This window comes from Microcaecilia unicolor, chromosome 9 (genome assembly GCF_901765095.1).
Source record: "Microcaecilia unicolor chromosome 9, aMicUni1.1, whole genome shotgun sequence".
NCBI classification, from domain to species: Eukaryota; Metazoa; Chordata; class Amphibia; order Gymnophiona; family Siphonopidae; genus Microcaecilia; species Microcaecilia unicolor.
The window spans coordinates 49119172-49135369 of record NC_044039.1 but is presented as its reverse complement, the minus strand read 5'-3'; the positions used below and the strand labels follow the sequence as shown (position 1 = coordinate 49135369).

Sequence of the window (16198 nt, the reverse complement as noted above, 5' to 3'; positions counted from 1 at the left end):
GGGAGGGCATTCCAAGCATCCACCACTCTCTCCGTGAAAAAGTACTTCCTGACATTTTTCTTGAGTCTGCCTCCCTTTAATCTCATTTCATGTCCTCTAGTTCTACCGCCTTCCCATCTCCGGAAAAGGTTCGTTTGCGGATTAATACCCTTCAAATATTTGAACGTCTGTTCAAATATTTGACACTGAGCTATATTCCCCTCTATAGATATAGATAAAACAAATCCCAGGTTTGTCTCACCTGCAGGCTGCCGACAGGGCTTCATCTTCTGCTAGATATGGCTGGGTTGATTTCCAGGTGCACAGCAGGATTGCATAAGCACAGCCAGGCTGAGATACCATTAGCTCAGGAGTTCCATCAAGACTCGGATTCACAGACAAGCTGTCCACCTGGCTCAAGCACAAAGACATGTGGTTATCAATTTAAAGTTATACACCTATATTCAACTGTCTCACTTGAATGTACAGACTGGCTTACTCTCACCCCTTCAATTTTGTAGCCATAATCCATCTTGCTGCAGGATATACGCATGGCAAAAGTGAATTGGGAAAGTGGACCCCTCTCTGCTCATTTTGGGGGCAATTTTCTAATTGAAAGCATACTCAAATAGTATGCCTATGTTAGTTTGACAGGAATTGACAATTTCAAAATGAAGTACTTGTATACTTCTGTTTTGAAAAACTACCCAAGGAAGTTATACATTTATACTTAAGTACATAAGTGTTGCAATACTGGGACAGAGCAAAGGTCCATTAAGCCCAGTATCCTGTTTCCAACAGTGGCCAATCCAAGTCACAAGTACCTGGCAAGATCCCAAAACAGTACAATACATTTTATGCTGCTTATCCCAGAAATAAGCAGTGGATTTTCCCAAGTGGATTTTCAGAAGGCATTTGACAAAGTACTCATGAAAGACTCCAGAGGAAATTGGAGAGTCATGGGATAGGAGGTACTGTCCTCTTGTGGATTAAAAACTGGTTAAAAGATAGAAAACAAAGAGTATGATTAAATGGTCAGTATTCTCAATGGAGGGTAGTTAGCGGGGTTCCCCAGGGCTCTGTGCTGGGACCGCTGCTTTTTAACATTTATAAATGGCCTAGAGATGGGAGTAACTAGTGAGGTAATTAAATTTGCTGATGACACAAAGTTATTAAAAGTCGTTAAATCGCGGGAGGATTGTGAAAAATAACAAGAGGACCTTACGAGACTGGGAGACTGGGCGTCTAAATTTAAAACTAAATCGGAGAAAATTTTTCTTCACTCAACGTGTAATTAAACTCTGGAATTGTTGCCAGAGAATGTGGTAAAAGCAGTTAGCTTAGCAGATTTAAAAAAAAAAGGTTTAGACAGCTTCGTAAAGGAAAAGTCCATATATCACTATTAAATTGGACTTGGGGAAAATCTACAATTTCTGGGATAAGCAGTATAAAATGTTTTGTACATTTTTGGGATCTTGCCGGGTATTTGTGACCTGGATTGGCCACTGTTGGAAACAGGATGCTGGGTTTGATGGATCTTTGGTCTTTCCCAGTATGGCAATACTTATGTAAAGACTGGAGATTAAGAGGAAGGGGCATGGAGAGAACAAAAGTAAGGAAAAGATGAAAAGCCATAGGTAAATGAAGTAAAAAGAGGGAAATTAAAGAATGGATATTAAGAATGAATTAAATCTGAACAGAGAGAAAGACAGAAAAATAAATTGAAGAAAACAATGAAAAAGGAAAGAAAAAAAATGACAAATGGACAGGAAACCCTGGCAAGACAGTTAAGAGAAGACAAAGGAAAGCAGAATCAAGAGACTGGGACCAACACAATTACGAAAAGTAAATAGCCACATAACAAAGGTACAGAAAATAATTTTATTTTTAATTTAGGATAAAGTAAAGTAATGTGGTAGCTGTGTTAATAAAGGTTAATAAATGCAAATAAAACACAACATATAACATAAGTTGATACCGTCACTGAATGTAAAACATTTTTGATTAACCTTCAGAGACCAGCACTTCCTTCCTGAGGTCAGGAGAGGATACCATAACTACTACTACTACTACTAGCATTTATATAGCGCTACCAGACGCACGCAGCGCTGAACATTTGACATAGACAGTCCCTGCTCAAAGAGCTTACAATCTAGGTATAACTGCATTATACGGTCCTGACCCGACCTGAGGCAGAAGGTTTTGGCCTCTGAAAGCTAGTTGAAAAGGTATTAGGCTAATAAATAAAATAAAATATTTTCTGAAATAGCCATGGCATTGAGGTGTGCCAGGGGGCAGAGCAATGTAGATGTTATGTCCCCTACCTAAACGCAAGTGGCATCCTCGGGCTGTGTGGGGTCCCGTCAACACGCACACTTGACTAGCACTGCCTGAGCCATGTGTGTGTAGTCCTCTCTGGGTTTATTCAGAGAGCGGTGGTTGCAGGCTCCTTAATTGCTTTGCTTCCACCCACCTGGGTCTGCTCTTCCTCTGCCTGGCTTCCCTTGCTTCTCTCCTATTGATTGGTCTTCCAGTTCCTCCTTCCCCTGCTCTTGTCCTATGGCTGTGCCCCTTCTCCCTGCTGATGTCAGATGCCAGCACTATCAGCTGAGCTCTCCCTGGACTCCATGCTTCAGCTTCTACTTTGGTAGGTGTTTCTAACTCTGTAGTCTGCTTCTTATCTACTGGTCCCTCGTTGCTGACTTTTGCCTGCACCTGGATTACTCTCTTGCCTGCCACCTGCCTACTGACTTTCACCTGCACCTGGATTACTCTCTGGCCTGCCTACTGACTGCCGCCTGGATTACTCTCTGGCCTGCCTGACTGCCGCCTGCACCTTGCCTGCCTACTGACTTCTGCCTGTACCTGGATTACTCTCTTGCCTGCCTACTGACTGCCGCTTGTACCTGGATTACTCTCTTGACTTGCTGCCTACCTGGCCAATACATTCATCACCCCGCTTCCAGCTCCGTCCCGTAAGTCCTGCAGGCCGCCCGCACCTAGGGGCTCAACCTCTGGGGAATGGCAGTCAGCGCAGGTGAAACCCGGTTGTCCAGCCGCCAAGCAGAACCTAGCCCGAGTACCGGGCTCAGCAGCGCTCTACTTGGTACAAGTCTACCAGTAGAGTGGGTGGAGCCAAGGCAGGGTGGGGTGGGGGGGCATGTATTAAAATCTTCCTCTCAGAAATTGGGACCCCTTGGCAGCCCTGCTTCACTACAGACAGAGATTTACCTATCCGGATATATAAGGACAAAGTTAACATCTTGTAGAGGCTAGAAATAATACAAAACCACTGCTGTGTTTGAGAGAATTCAGCTTTTAGAAAGCCTCAGTGATAAAGATTCAAATAGTTGTGTTAGTGGTGTTCAGAGTGCCAGCACTGAGAGCTCATCTGTTTCAAAGGTCATTGAACTGGTGCAAGAAATCAGTCAGTGTATGAGGTACTAACTGCTAGGAAATGTGAAATGTGTGGGGACTGGCAGGACTGAGACTTCAGTATAAATTTAATTTAATAATTCAAAAGGGTGATCAAAGTCTGTTGGGGTAAAGCTGGGAAACGCTGAGCTAAGGACACCATATAAGAACTGTGAGCAGCTCCCTGCTGCCATAGCAACCAATAAAGTATTAATTTTAGCCCAACCAAGCTGACATCACTGACATCACACAGAGCTTAGGGGGAAAAAAGGGTTTATTTTGACAGATGAAAGTAGGTGATGGAAGGCCAAGAGATTACACTGAGTGAGATGGCAGAACAGCAACCCCAGTTAGGTACAGAGGACGCCCCATATACATTAATAGAAACTTCCGAGTGTGTAGAGAGGCTGATCAAACTCCACAGGCTCAGCCTGCAAAGGGTCCATGAACATTATCCCTCCAGATTAATCAGAAAGAAAATCCAGAAGTTGAAAATTCAGTTGGCTGAACTGGATACAGGACAAATTGAATTTTTGATGTGCAAGACTAAGAGAGATTACCTGGCGGGGGGAATAGGATGCTGAAGGTGCTAACTTGGCAGCTGAAGAAGCACCCAGGGGAAAGGTGGATTAGTAAAATCGTCTCTGGATCAGGGGGTACAAAATATGCACATGAAGAGATCACTCAGGAATGTACTTTTTTTTTTTTATCAGAAGCTGTATTTGTCTGAGCTCCAGGGTACCCAAGAGGATATATAGCTTTTATCTGGGGATCCCGAAAATTAGTGAGCAATACATGGGAGGTCTTAAATGCTCCCATTAACCCTGTAAAGTTAGTAAGGTTATTTTCAAACTACCTGGAGGTAAATCTCTGGAGGAGGATGGCTTCCCCGTGGAGTACTACAAAATTATGGGTTACAAGGTTGCCCCCCTTGCTCACTAGAGTTTTTGGAGAGACCCTCTCTTCCAAGCTCTATGTATAAGGCGAATGTAGCGGTAGTCCTCAAAACCAGTAAAGGTCTGGCTCAATGTGCTAGGCTACAGACCCACTGCCTTTTTAAATAACGATATGAAAATATTTGTTAAGATTCTGGCAAACAGGTTGGACCTAATTTTAGCTAAGCTTATCCATCATGACAAGGCCAGATTTGTCAGGGGATGCCAGTTAGGTGACTACGTCAGAAGGCGGGACTAAGGGCACGAAGTTCACGTGAACTGCAGCAAACAGGGAGGGAAAGCCAGAGACGTAGCAGGACTTTAACGCGGCACTTCAACTGCAAGGAGGTATTTTAAAAAGATGGATGGGAGCGGGAGGGGGAGGGAGGAGAATCGCTGAACATGGATGGGAGCAATTGCATTCTCTCCCATGCCCCCTACCCATCCATGCCCAGCAATTGTGTTCTCTCCTCTGCCCCCCCCCCTATCCATCCATGCCCAGCAATTGTATTCTCCTCCCTCCCCTGCCCTCCCCTCCCATCCATGCCCAGCGATTCTCCTCCCTCCCCTGCCCTTCGCTCCCCTCCATGCCCAGCAATTCTCCTCCCTCCCCTCCCGCTCCCATCCATGCCCAGCGATTCTCCTCCCTTCCCTGCCCTCCCACTCCCATCCATGTCCAGCAATTCTCCTCCCTCCCCTCCCGCTCCAATCCATGTCCAACGATTTTCCTCCCTCCCCTGCTGCTCCCATCTCATGTCCAGCGATTCTCCTTCCCTCCCCTGCCATCCCGCTCCCAAACATGCCCAGCGATTGCCCTACGCCCCCACTGTCCCCTCCCGCTCCCATCCATCTTTTTAAAATACCTCCTCGCCATTGAAGCGCCGCGTTAAAGTCCTGCTGCGTCTCTAGCTTTCCCTCCCTGTTTGCTGCAGTTCGCATGAACTTCGTGCCCTTAGTCCCGCCTTCTGAAGTCGAGGAAAGAGGACGAATGCCAGTTCACAGGTTCTAGCTGCCTAAGCAGCGAAATGTTTGGGCATAGAAAGCTCAGTAATGGGACCTAATTGACAGAGAGCAATTAAGGTTGAGTTGAACTCTGCTATCAGAAGAACAGAGAGTGTTTGATAGCCCTAAGGGGAACGTTATGTTTGGTTTGATTGCTGGGACATGGGGGGAGATCTGAGATATGTGGGTCATACTAGACTAGAGGAGGTATGGTTAAGAGGTATCCCCATGTTATAGAATATTCGGGATTCCAAATAAAAGGGAACGATGTTAGAAATGTATTAACATTAGTAATGCATGTAAAGGGGGGGAGGCGCTATACACGAAGTCCTCCATCAGGGAACATTTGAGATGGGGGTGCAGAGCGGGGTGCCAACTACTGTAATAAGACACTCAAGGAACATGGAGGAGGGTCAGAAGGGAACAAGAGAGGGAGCGAAATTAAAGGCGAGAGAAGTAGGAGTAGATGTATATGGTCAGATCGGGGGGGGGGGGGGGGCCGGCAAAGGCTGGGATGCCTCCCTGGGATTTGTGGATAACATTGAATTATTGATAACTTTGCGCAGCTTAAATAAGGACTATGGTTAAATTAGTTACATGGAACGTAGGAGGCATTAACTCACCGATAAAGAGGACAAAAATCTTACAGCATTTACAGAGGCATACAATAGACATAGCACTGTTGCAAGAAACACACCTGAGCCAAGGGGAGCATGCCAAGCTGAAAAAGTGGTGGGTGGGAGAATGCGTAGCCACAGAGGCGCATGGGGAGGAAAGGGGGGGTGGCTGTGTTAATCCGTAAGGGGGTGGCCACGGCTGTTAGACCCATCTCAATAGATCCGGGAGGAAGATTTGTCCTGGTAGAGGTAGAATTCTCGGGTCAAAAGATCTTAGTCTGCAATGTGTATGCCCCCCAATCAATATGGTAAAAGGTTTTAAAATGAGGTGATTGGTCAGTTATTAAATCATCCCAGGGCACAAATAGTGGTGGGTGGAGACTTTAATACAGTATGGGATCCATTGCTGGACAGTTCACAAGGCCAGAGGAGGGATATAGGGGCATCCAACAGGGGTCTGAAAAGATTAGGGCGTTTGCTGGACCTAGTAGACATATGGCGGGTGCTTTACCCTGAAGAAAGAGACTACACCCACCATTCACGTGCACACTCGTCACAAGCCAAAATAGACTACCTACTAACCACAAGGGATCTATTTAGGAAGATAACAACAAATATAGGGACATATACGATTTCAGACCATGCGTGGGTATGCTTAGAATGGGATCAAGTGTAGCTCCTGGCAATTCCCAACAGAACTGTTTGGAGATGAGGCTTTTAGAGAAAGGCTTAAGGTGCGCTGGAAGGAACATGAGGCTTTGAATAAAGAACATGTGGGGGACCCAATCCTGTTTTTGGAAGCTGCGAAGGCAGTGCTACGTGGGGAAATAATTAGTTATTCACACTATGTGAGAGCATCTCGAAACAGAGAGATTCTAAGATTGAGTTCCTTGGTGTGTAAAGCCCGTCAGCAATATGGCCGGACACACACGGAGGCCCATCGTAGCTGACTACTGGAGTTGCAGGTGGCGCTAAACGTGCTGCTCCACTAGCGGGCCTCTAAGTCCCAACTATATTATAAATATCAGCTACACCGCTTTGGCGACAATGCAGGGCGCCTCTTGGCACGTCTAGCAAGACCCAGGGGGAGCAAAGGGAGGGTTCTTCAACTGAGGGATGGACAGGGAATGGTAGTATGTCAAGATGAGGACATATGCAAGGTTTTTGCTAGGTTTTATGGTAAGGTATACGCAGAGCCAGTAGATCAAGGACTGCCGGGGTCCAGGTATCTAGATAACCTTACTCTGCCCTCCCTTAGTGTGAGGGATATCGATAAACTGAACCAGCCGATCCAAGAGGAGGAGGTGATCCTGGGAATACCAAGGGGGAAATTGCTCAAGCCTCCAGGCCCAGATGGTCTCAGAATGGAGTTTTATAAAATACTGGCAGAGAATATTGCCCTGACCTTAACTAGGTACTTCAATAGAATAGTAGAATTAGAACAGCTACCGACAGGCCTCTTCTCTGGCAAGGATCATAGTTCTATCAAAACCGGGTATGGATCCCTCGAACCCCGAGTTCTACCGGCCCATCTCTCTACTGAATGTGGAACTGAAATTACTAGCAAAGATAATGGCCAATAGAATGTCTAAAGTTTTACCAAAGCTAGTTCATGAGGCACAAGTAGGTTTTGTGGCAGGGAGAGCAATAGCAAAGAACCTGAGGAAGATTTTAGGGGCGTTAGAGATGAGAAGGTGGAGAGATACCACATCGATGCTTATCAGCTTTGACGTGAAGAAAACATTTGATAAAGTGCACTGGGAATTTTTATTTGCCACAATAGAAAGGTATGGATTCGTAGGGTGGTTTAGGTCCGCAGTTAAAGCACTTTATCATACACCATACACCAAGATCTGGGTAAATGGGGTGGAACCAGAGGTCTTTCAGATACGCCAAGGTACCAGACAAGATGCCCCCTATCCTCAATGCTGTTCGTATTATCACTAGACCCATAGATCTGGGACATTATAGATAACAATATTTAACCAAAAAAATTCCACTACAATGTACCTGGGTATTGGAGGTGTATAATCGCTAGCATATATGAAATGTGGAGAAAAAAAAAAAAAAAAAAAAAAAAGACTTCAGAAATCCTAGAGAATACTCCTTGTGTGGAAAACACCATATACATATGGAGCACCCCGTTTCTTCAATCACTAGTCTTCACAAAAAAAACTCCACTCTTCTTATTCATATAATACATGCACGTACACCTATCACAATACTCAAAGGTGAAGGCAACTAATCAAAATATTCGGTGAATGAAAAACTACTTAACTTAAATGTTCTTAGAACTGTCCATTCTTCAACTGTATACAATGTTCACAAAGCCCAACAGGAGACCCTGTTTCGCCCCAAATAGGCTGTTTCAAGGGCCAGAACTTTTAATCCAGACAGCTGATTTCCATCTTTCAACTTCACCGCATTCAACTGCCGACCAGAGGCAGTTGAATGCGGTGAAGTTGAAAGATGGAAATCAGCTGTCTGGATTAAAAGTTCTGGCCCTTGAAACAGCCTATTTGGGGCGAAACAGGGTCTCCTGTTGGGCTTTGTGAACATTGTATACAGTTGAAGAATGGACAGTTCTAAGAACATTTAAGTTAAGTAGTTTTTCATTCACCGAATATTTTGATTAGTTGCCTTCACCTTTGAGTATTGTGATAGGTGTACGTGCATGTATTATATGAATAAGAAGAGTGGAGTTTTTTTTGTGAAGACTAGTGATTGAAGAAACGGGGTGCTCCATATGTATATGGTGTTTTCCACACAAGGAGTATTCTCTAGGATTTCTGAAGTTTTTTTTTTTTTCTCCACATTTCATATATGCTAGCGATTATACACCTCCAATACCCAGGTACATTGTAGTGGAATTTTTTTGGTTAAATATTGATATTATTCTACTATCCCTGTGGGAATAATCAGTACATTATAGATAACCCAATGGTTAAGGGGGTGCAAATTGGCAAATATGACTAAGATTGCGGCATTCGCGGATGACCTCTTGGTGTTGGTTGCAGACCCCCGGGAATCCTTTCTAGCGTTAACAGAGATTCTAAAGGACTATGGAGATTACGCGGGCCTAAACCTAGCTAAATCAGAAGCGCTGGCCTCTTCTCCGGAGGTGAAACGGGTATGGGATGGGGACTTCCCCATAAGCTGGGCGGATGGGTCATTTAAATATCTAGGGATTAGGCCGACCATGGATTTGGAGAAACTATACGCCCTTAACATAAACACTTTAGTGCAGGACACAAAGAACCAACTAGAGAAGTGGGAAGGGCTTCCATTGTCTTTGCGGGGCAGGACGAACTTAATACAAACGTAATATTCCCTCGATGGTTGTATGTAATGCAGACGCTCCCTCTCCGCTTACTCCAGAAAGACCTGAAAAGGGCAGTTGGGGCCCTTAGTAACTTCTGCTGGGCAAAGAAGAAACCTAAATTGCGGGTTATGTTCGTGGTGGGGGGGAGGGCAACAGGGAGGGCTAGGACTTCCAGATCTACATCTGTACAACCAAGCATGCTTATTGCGACATTTAGGAGATTGGGTCGGTCTGACTCAGGAATTTACACTGATTGAGTATGAGCGAGAATATTTTTTCCCCCATGACTTTATTACATTGCTACACCAGGAACGAGGCCAACTCCCGATTCATTTTAAGAATTGCACATTACTCCACCCTCTGCGGGAAGCGTGGAGATTATTAGATAAAAGAATGGGAGGGCATCCCTCAGTCTCAGAATTGCTAGCTCTCAGAGGCAACCTGGATTTTGGTCCAGGCCAAGATAATTCAACGTTTGTGAGGTGGGAGAGGGTGGGAATCACGAGGGTGGCACACTTACTGGGAAGGGATGGAGACCTTATAAGCTATGAGGAGCTACAAAACAGGATTGGGACTTCATGGGGGGATCGCTTTGCATATGCCCAAATCAAACATTATATATTAAATTTGAATCAGCCAACATTGAAGGTGAAATTGGGACACAAAATACGAATGTTTTTTCAGGAATTAGAGGCTACGGGAATAACAGTATCATCTATCCACAAAGCATTAGTGCATAGGTCCCATCCAAAAAATTTTCAATCTATTAAACAGAAATGGGAAAAGGAATCAGGGGGGTCATTAATGGGCTGGGATATCAGGGCTACACTGCAGGGAGTCCTGACACTAACTATCGATGAGAGACTAAGAGAATGTGGTTATAGGGTGATCATGCGGGCATATATGTCTAGGCAACAGTTGGCCCATGTGGGGTCCATGCAGGAGGCCAGGTGTGTCAAATGTGACTATTTACCTCACACTCTTTATCATGCCTTCTGGGCATGCCCCAGAGTATGTGCCTTTTGGGGGCGGATTCGGGGTTACATGACCAATACATTAGGGGTACCGGTGGGTGGGACCTGGGACCATTAAGCGAAAGCTACATACCTGTAGAAGGTATTCTCCGAAAACAGCAGGCTGATTGTTCTCACTGATGGGTGACGTTCGCCAGGGGCGTAGCTAGACAACAGATTTTGGGTGGGCCTAGGCAAGAAGTGGGTGGGCACCAAGTGTTCTCTCCCCCCACCACCAAACAAATATCTCACTTGGTGGGAAAACGCTTCTTTCCACTTTGGCAGTCTGCAGCAGGCATGCATTGAAAACTGAGCATGCACAGGTGCCAGTATCATGGAGAGTAGCGTTTTCATTACCATCAGGAGGAAGTTTTCAACTGGCGGAACTTGGGATCCCCACCAGCTAACGCTAAATGTGTGCTACTGTTGGGTGGGCCTGAGCTCTAAGTGGGTGGGCCCTGGCCCATCCAGGCCCACCTGTGGCTACGCCACTGACGTCCACAGCAGCCCCTCCAATCGGAGATCTTCCCTAGCAAAGACGTTTGCTAGGCCTCGCGCGCGCATGCACAACCGTCTTATCGCCTGAACTCGCTCGTGTTCGTCAGTCCAGTAAATAGCAAAACAAAGACAAGAGAAGACACAACTCCAAAGGGGAGGCAGGCGGGTTTGTGAGAACAATCAGCCTGCTGTCCTTGGAGAATACCTTCTACAGGTATGTATCTTTCGCTTTCTCCGAGGACAAGCAGGCTGCTTGTTCTCACTGATGGGGTATCCCTAGCCCCCAGGCTCACTCAAAACAACAAACATGGTTAACTGGCATCGCAACAGCGAGGACATAACTGAGATTGACCTAAACTTATTCAACTAACTGAGAGTGCAGCCTGGAACAGAATAAAAATGGGCCTAGGGGGGTGGAGTTGGATTCTAAACTCCGAACAGATTCTGCAGCACCGACTGCCCAAACCGACTGTCGCATCGGGTATCCTGCTGTAGGCAGTAATGCGATGTGAATGCGTGGACAGATGACCACGTCGCAGCCTTGCAAATCTCTTCGATAGTGGCTGACTTCAAGTGGGCCACTGACGCTGCCATGGCTCTACTACTACTACTAAACATTTCTAGACCGCTACTAGGGTTACACAGCGCTGTACAGTATAACAAAGAAGGATAGCCCCTGCTCAAGGAGCTTACAATCTAAAGGACGAAATGTCAAGTTGGGCAGTCTAGATTTCCTGAGTAGAGGTATAGTGGTTAGGTGCCGAAGGCGACATTGAAAAGGTGGGCTTTGAGCAAGGATTTGAAGATGTGCAGGGAGAGGGCCTGGCGTATGGGCTCAGCGAGTTTATTCCAAGCATGGGGTGAGGCGAGGCAGAAAGAGCGGAGCCTGGAGTTGGCGGTGGTGGAGAAGGGTACTGAAAGGAGGGATTTGTCTTGAGAGCGGAGGTTGCGGATAGGAACGTAAGGAAAGATGAGGGTGGAGAAGGGGCTGCAGATTGAGTGCACTTGAAGGTCAGTAGGAGAAGCTTGAACTGTATGCGGTACCTGATCGGAAGCCAGAGAAGTGACTTGAGTAGAGGGGTGATATGAGTATATCGGTCCAGGCGGAAGATAAGACGTGCAGCAGAGTTCTGAATGTACTGAAGGGAGGATAGATGGCTAAGTGGGAGGCCAGTAAGGACAAGGGGTAATGAGAGAGTGGATGAGAGTTCGGGTGGTGTGCTCAGAGAGGAAAGGGCGAATTTTGCTAATATTATAGAGGAAGAAGCGACAGGTCTTGGCAAACTGCTGGATATGCGCAGAAAAGGAGAGGGAGGAGTCGAAGATGACTCCGAGGTTGCGGGCACGGGAATGATGAGGGCGTTGTCAATTGAGATAGAGAGTGGAGAGAGAGGAGTAGTGGGTTTGGGAGGGAAGACAATAAGCTCGATCTTGGCCATGTTCAGTTTCAAGTGGCGGTTGGACATCCAAGCAGGCCAATACTTTGGTCTGGGTTTCTGCAGTGATGTCTGATGTGAAGAGATAAAGCTGGGTGTCATCGGCATAAAGATGATATTGGAAACCATGAGAGGAGATTAGGGAGCCCAGGGAGGAGGTGTAGATTGAAAAAAAGAAGGAGTCCAAGGACAGATCCCTGGGGAACTCCAACAGAGAGCGGGATGGGGGTGGAGGAAGAACCATGAGAATGTACTCTGAAGGTACGGTGGGAGAGAAGAGGAGAACCAGGAAAGGACAATCACAACCTACTTCTCACCACACTGTCCTCATATGGGTTCCAGGGTTCTGTCCTACTACTACTACTATTTAGAAATGCTAAATAGTAGTAGTAGTAGGACAGAGCCCTGGAACCCATATGAGGACAGTGTGGCGAGAAGTAGGTTGTGATTCACAGTGTCAAAAGCGGCGGATAGGTCCAGGAAGATGAGGATGGAGTAGTGACCTTTGGATTTGGCAAGGAACAGGTCATTGCAGACTTTAGATAGTGCCGTTTCTGTCGAGTGTAGGGGGCGAAAACCGGATTGAAGCGGATCGAGGATGGCATGAGAGGAGAGAAAATCAAGGCAGCGACTGTGAACGGCGTGTTCAAGTATCTTGGAGAGGAAGGGTAGGATGGGAATGGGGCAGTAGTTGGAGGGACAAGTAGGGTCAAGTGATGGTTTTTTGAGGAGGTGTGTGACTACAGCATGTTTGAAGGTGTCAGGGACAGTTGCAGTGGAGAGAGAGAGGTTGAGGATATGACAGATGGAGGGGGTGACAATAGGAGTGATGGTGTTAAGTAAGTTGGTGGGGATGGGGTCTGAGGAACAGGTGGTGCATTTCGAGGAGGAGAGGAGATGGGCGGTTTCCTCTTCGGTGATATCAGGAAAAGAGGAGAAGGAGGCCTGAGTTGGTTGGTTGAGGGATTGGGTTATAGGGTGAAGAGGAGGAGATGGTTTGGTGGTGAATTCGAGGTTGATCTTCTGCACCTTGTCGCGGAAGTAGTTGGCCAGTGATTGAGGAGAGAGTGAGGGGGGTGTGTGAGCGGAGGGCACTTTGAGGAGGGAGTTAAGGGTGGCGAAGAGACAACGAGGGTTAGAGCTGAGGAAATTAGTCAATTGGGTGTAATAGTCCTGTTTGGCGAGGAATAGGGAGGACTGGAAGCAGGATAGCAGGAATTTGAAATGAATAAAATCAGTATGGGTGCGAGATTTCCTCCAGAGGCGTTCAGCTGATCGGGCGCAGGAGCGAAGGTATTGGGCGCAAGGGGTCAGCCAGGGCTGGGGATTAGTACACCTTGTGGGACGGGAGATGGACGGTGCAAGGGCATCCAGAGCAGAGGAGAGAGTGGCATTGTATGTGGAGACAGCCTTGTCTACAGACTCAGAGGACAAGATGGAAGGGAGGAGATCAAAGATACTAGAGGATAAGGTGGGAGGGTCAACAGCTTGGAGATTTCTGGAAGTAGTGGTTAGTGTTGGGCGGGACTGAGGGAGAGGGTAATGTAGTGTGAAGGTGATCAGGTGGTGGTCAGAGAGAGGAAGAGCTGAGGCGCAGAAATTAGAGGGTGAGCAGATAGAAGAGAGGACGAGGTCAAGATAGTGGCCAGATTGGTGAGTAGGGGTGGTGAAGCTCAGTTGAAGGAGGCGGTTAGAGTGAGGAACTGAGAAGCGTATGAGTCGGATGGGTTATCAGTGTGTATGTTAAAGTCACCAAGAATGAGGGATGGGGATGAGGGCTCAAGAAAAACGGAGAGCCAGACATCAAAATCGGTAAGGAAAGAAGGGAGGGACTTATCAGGGGGGCGGTAAATGACTGCAACTCTGAGTGGCAGCGGGTGGAATAGACGGATGGAGTGGGCTTCAAAGGATGAGAAGCAGTGAGACTGCGGTACGAGGAGAGGTTGAAAACTACAGGAGGGCGAAAGTAGTAGCCCGACGCCGTCACCGCGGCCAACTGGGCGGGGAGAATGGGAGAAAAGATAACCTCCGTGGCAAAGGGCCGCGACTGAGGCAGAGTCGTCAGGGATGAGCCAGGTTTCAGTTAGGGCGAGCAGTTGAAAGAAATGGGAGATGAAGAGATCATGGGTGAAGGAAAGTTTGTTGCAGACCAAGCGTGCACTCCACAGGGCGCACAAGAAGGGGAGGGAGGAGGGGAATAGAGATGAGATTGGAGATATCGTGGAAACGTTTGCATGGATGAGACGAGGACAGGTGAGGGGGACCTGGGTTGGGATTGATGTCTCCCGCGAATAGCAGCAGAAGGAGCAAGAGAGTGCGGAGGAGGGTGGGTGAGGTAGGGCGACGAAGACGGGATGCGCTTAGTAGGAATGGGGAAGGATTCATGGCAGGAAGGAGGTGTTGAAGGTTGAGAGCTAGGAAGGAGGAGGAGGACAGTAGGGAAGGTGAGGTGGTGGGGGACAGGGGTGGGTAGGGTATTGCAGTAGTGAGCAGGACGGGAGAGGACATGGATGGGCAGTGAATTCGTGCAGTATACAGCGGTGGGAGGGAGAAAAGATTAGGGAGGGACAGGGCAAGGAAGAGAATGTGTATGGGGGCCATAAGTATTGACTGAGGTGTTACGGGTGCCTATGTAGTGACTGAGGTGTTAAGCAACAGGTAGGGCAGGAAAGTCGGGCTGGAGGCTTAAAACTGGAACAGCAGGCAACGATTTGGAATAGGAGGTGGGTAGGCTGGTGGGTAGGCAGAGTGAGCAGTCGGTCAGGAGGGTGATGGGCAGGCTAAGTGGCCAGCAGGGAGGCAGGTAGGTAGTTGTGCAGGCTGGGAGGCGGCAAGTTGTTGATGGGCAGACAAGCAGGCAAGTTCAGGGGCTGACAGGCAGGCAGGTTGGTTGATTGGCTAGCAGGAGCAGGACAGCCTAGAGCGAGCTGGGTCAGGCGGACTGGAAGAAGCTGCAGCAGATGGCCTGGAACAAGCAGGGAGAAGCTGGATCAGGCGGACTGGAACAAGCTGCAGCAGATGGCCTGGAACAAGCAGGGAGAAGCTGGATCAGGCGGACTGGAACAAGCTGGAGCAGATGGCCTGGAACAAGCGGGGAGAAGCTGGATCAGGCGGACTGGAACAAGCTGGAGCAGATGGCCTGGAACAAGCGGGGAGAAGCTGGATCAGGCGGACTGGAACAAGCTGGAGCAGATGGCCTGGAACAAGCGGGGAGAAGCTGGATCAGGCGGACTGGAACAAGCTGGAGCAGATGGCCTGGAACAAGCGGGGAGAAGCTGGATCAGGCGGACTGGAACAAGCTGGAGCAGATGGCCTGGAACAAGCGGGGAGAAGCTGGATCAGGCGGACTGGAACAAGCTGGAGCAGATGGCCTGGAACAAGCGGGGAGAAGCTGGATCAGGCGGACTGGAACAAGCGGGGAGAAGCTGGAGCAGGCGGACTGGAACAAGCAGGGAGAAGCTGGATCAGGTGGACTGGAACAAGCGGGGAGAAACTGGAGCAGGCGGACTGGAACAAGCAGGGAGAAGCTGGATCAGGCGGACTGGAACAAGCGGGGAGAAACTGGAGCAGGCGGACTGGAACAAGCGGGGAGAAACTGGAGCAGGCGGACTGGAACAAGCAGGGAGAAGCTGGATCAGGCGGACTGGAACAAGCAGGGAGAAGCTGGATCAGGCGGACTGGAACAAGCGGGGAGAAACTGGAGCAGGCGGACTGGAACAAGCAGGGAGAAGCTGGATCAGGCGGACTGGAACAAGCGGGGAGAAGCTGGAGCAGGCGGACTGGAACAAGCAGGGAGAAGCTGGATCAGGCGGACTGGAACAAGCGGGGAGAAACTGGAGCAGGCGGACTGGAACAAGCAGGGAGAAGCTGGATCAGGCGGACTGGAACAAGCGGGGAGAAACTGGAGCAGGCGGACTGGAACAAGCAGGGAGAAGCTGGATCAGGCGGACTGGAACAAGCTGGAGCGGATGGACTGGAACAA

General features: G+C 48.1%; 1 protein-coding gene across 2 annotated transcripts in view; it reads right to left on the bottom strand.

Moving 5' to 3' along the window:
* Window positions 1-16198, bottom strand: part of ITFG2 (integrin alpha FG-GAP repeat containing 2) — a 272555-nt gene that overhangs the window by 184116 nt on the left and 72241 nt on the right. For both annotated transcript variants that reach the window (XM_030214748.1, XM_030214747.1), the window contains exon 6: window positions 242-390. In XM_030214748.1, coding sequence (XP_030070608.1) covers window positions 242-390 — 149 coding nt within the window. The remainder of the gene's footprint in view (window positions 1-241; window positions 391-16198) is intronic.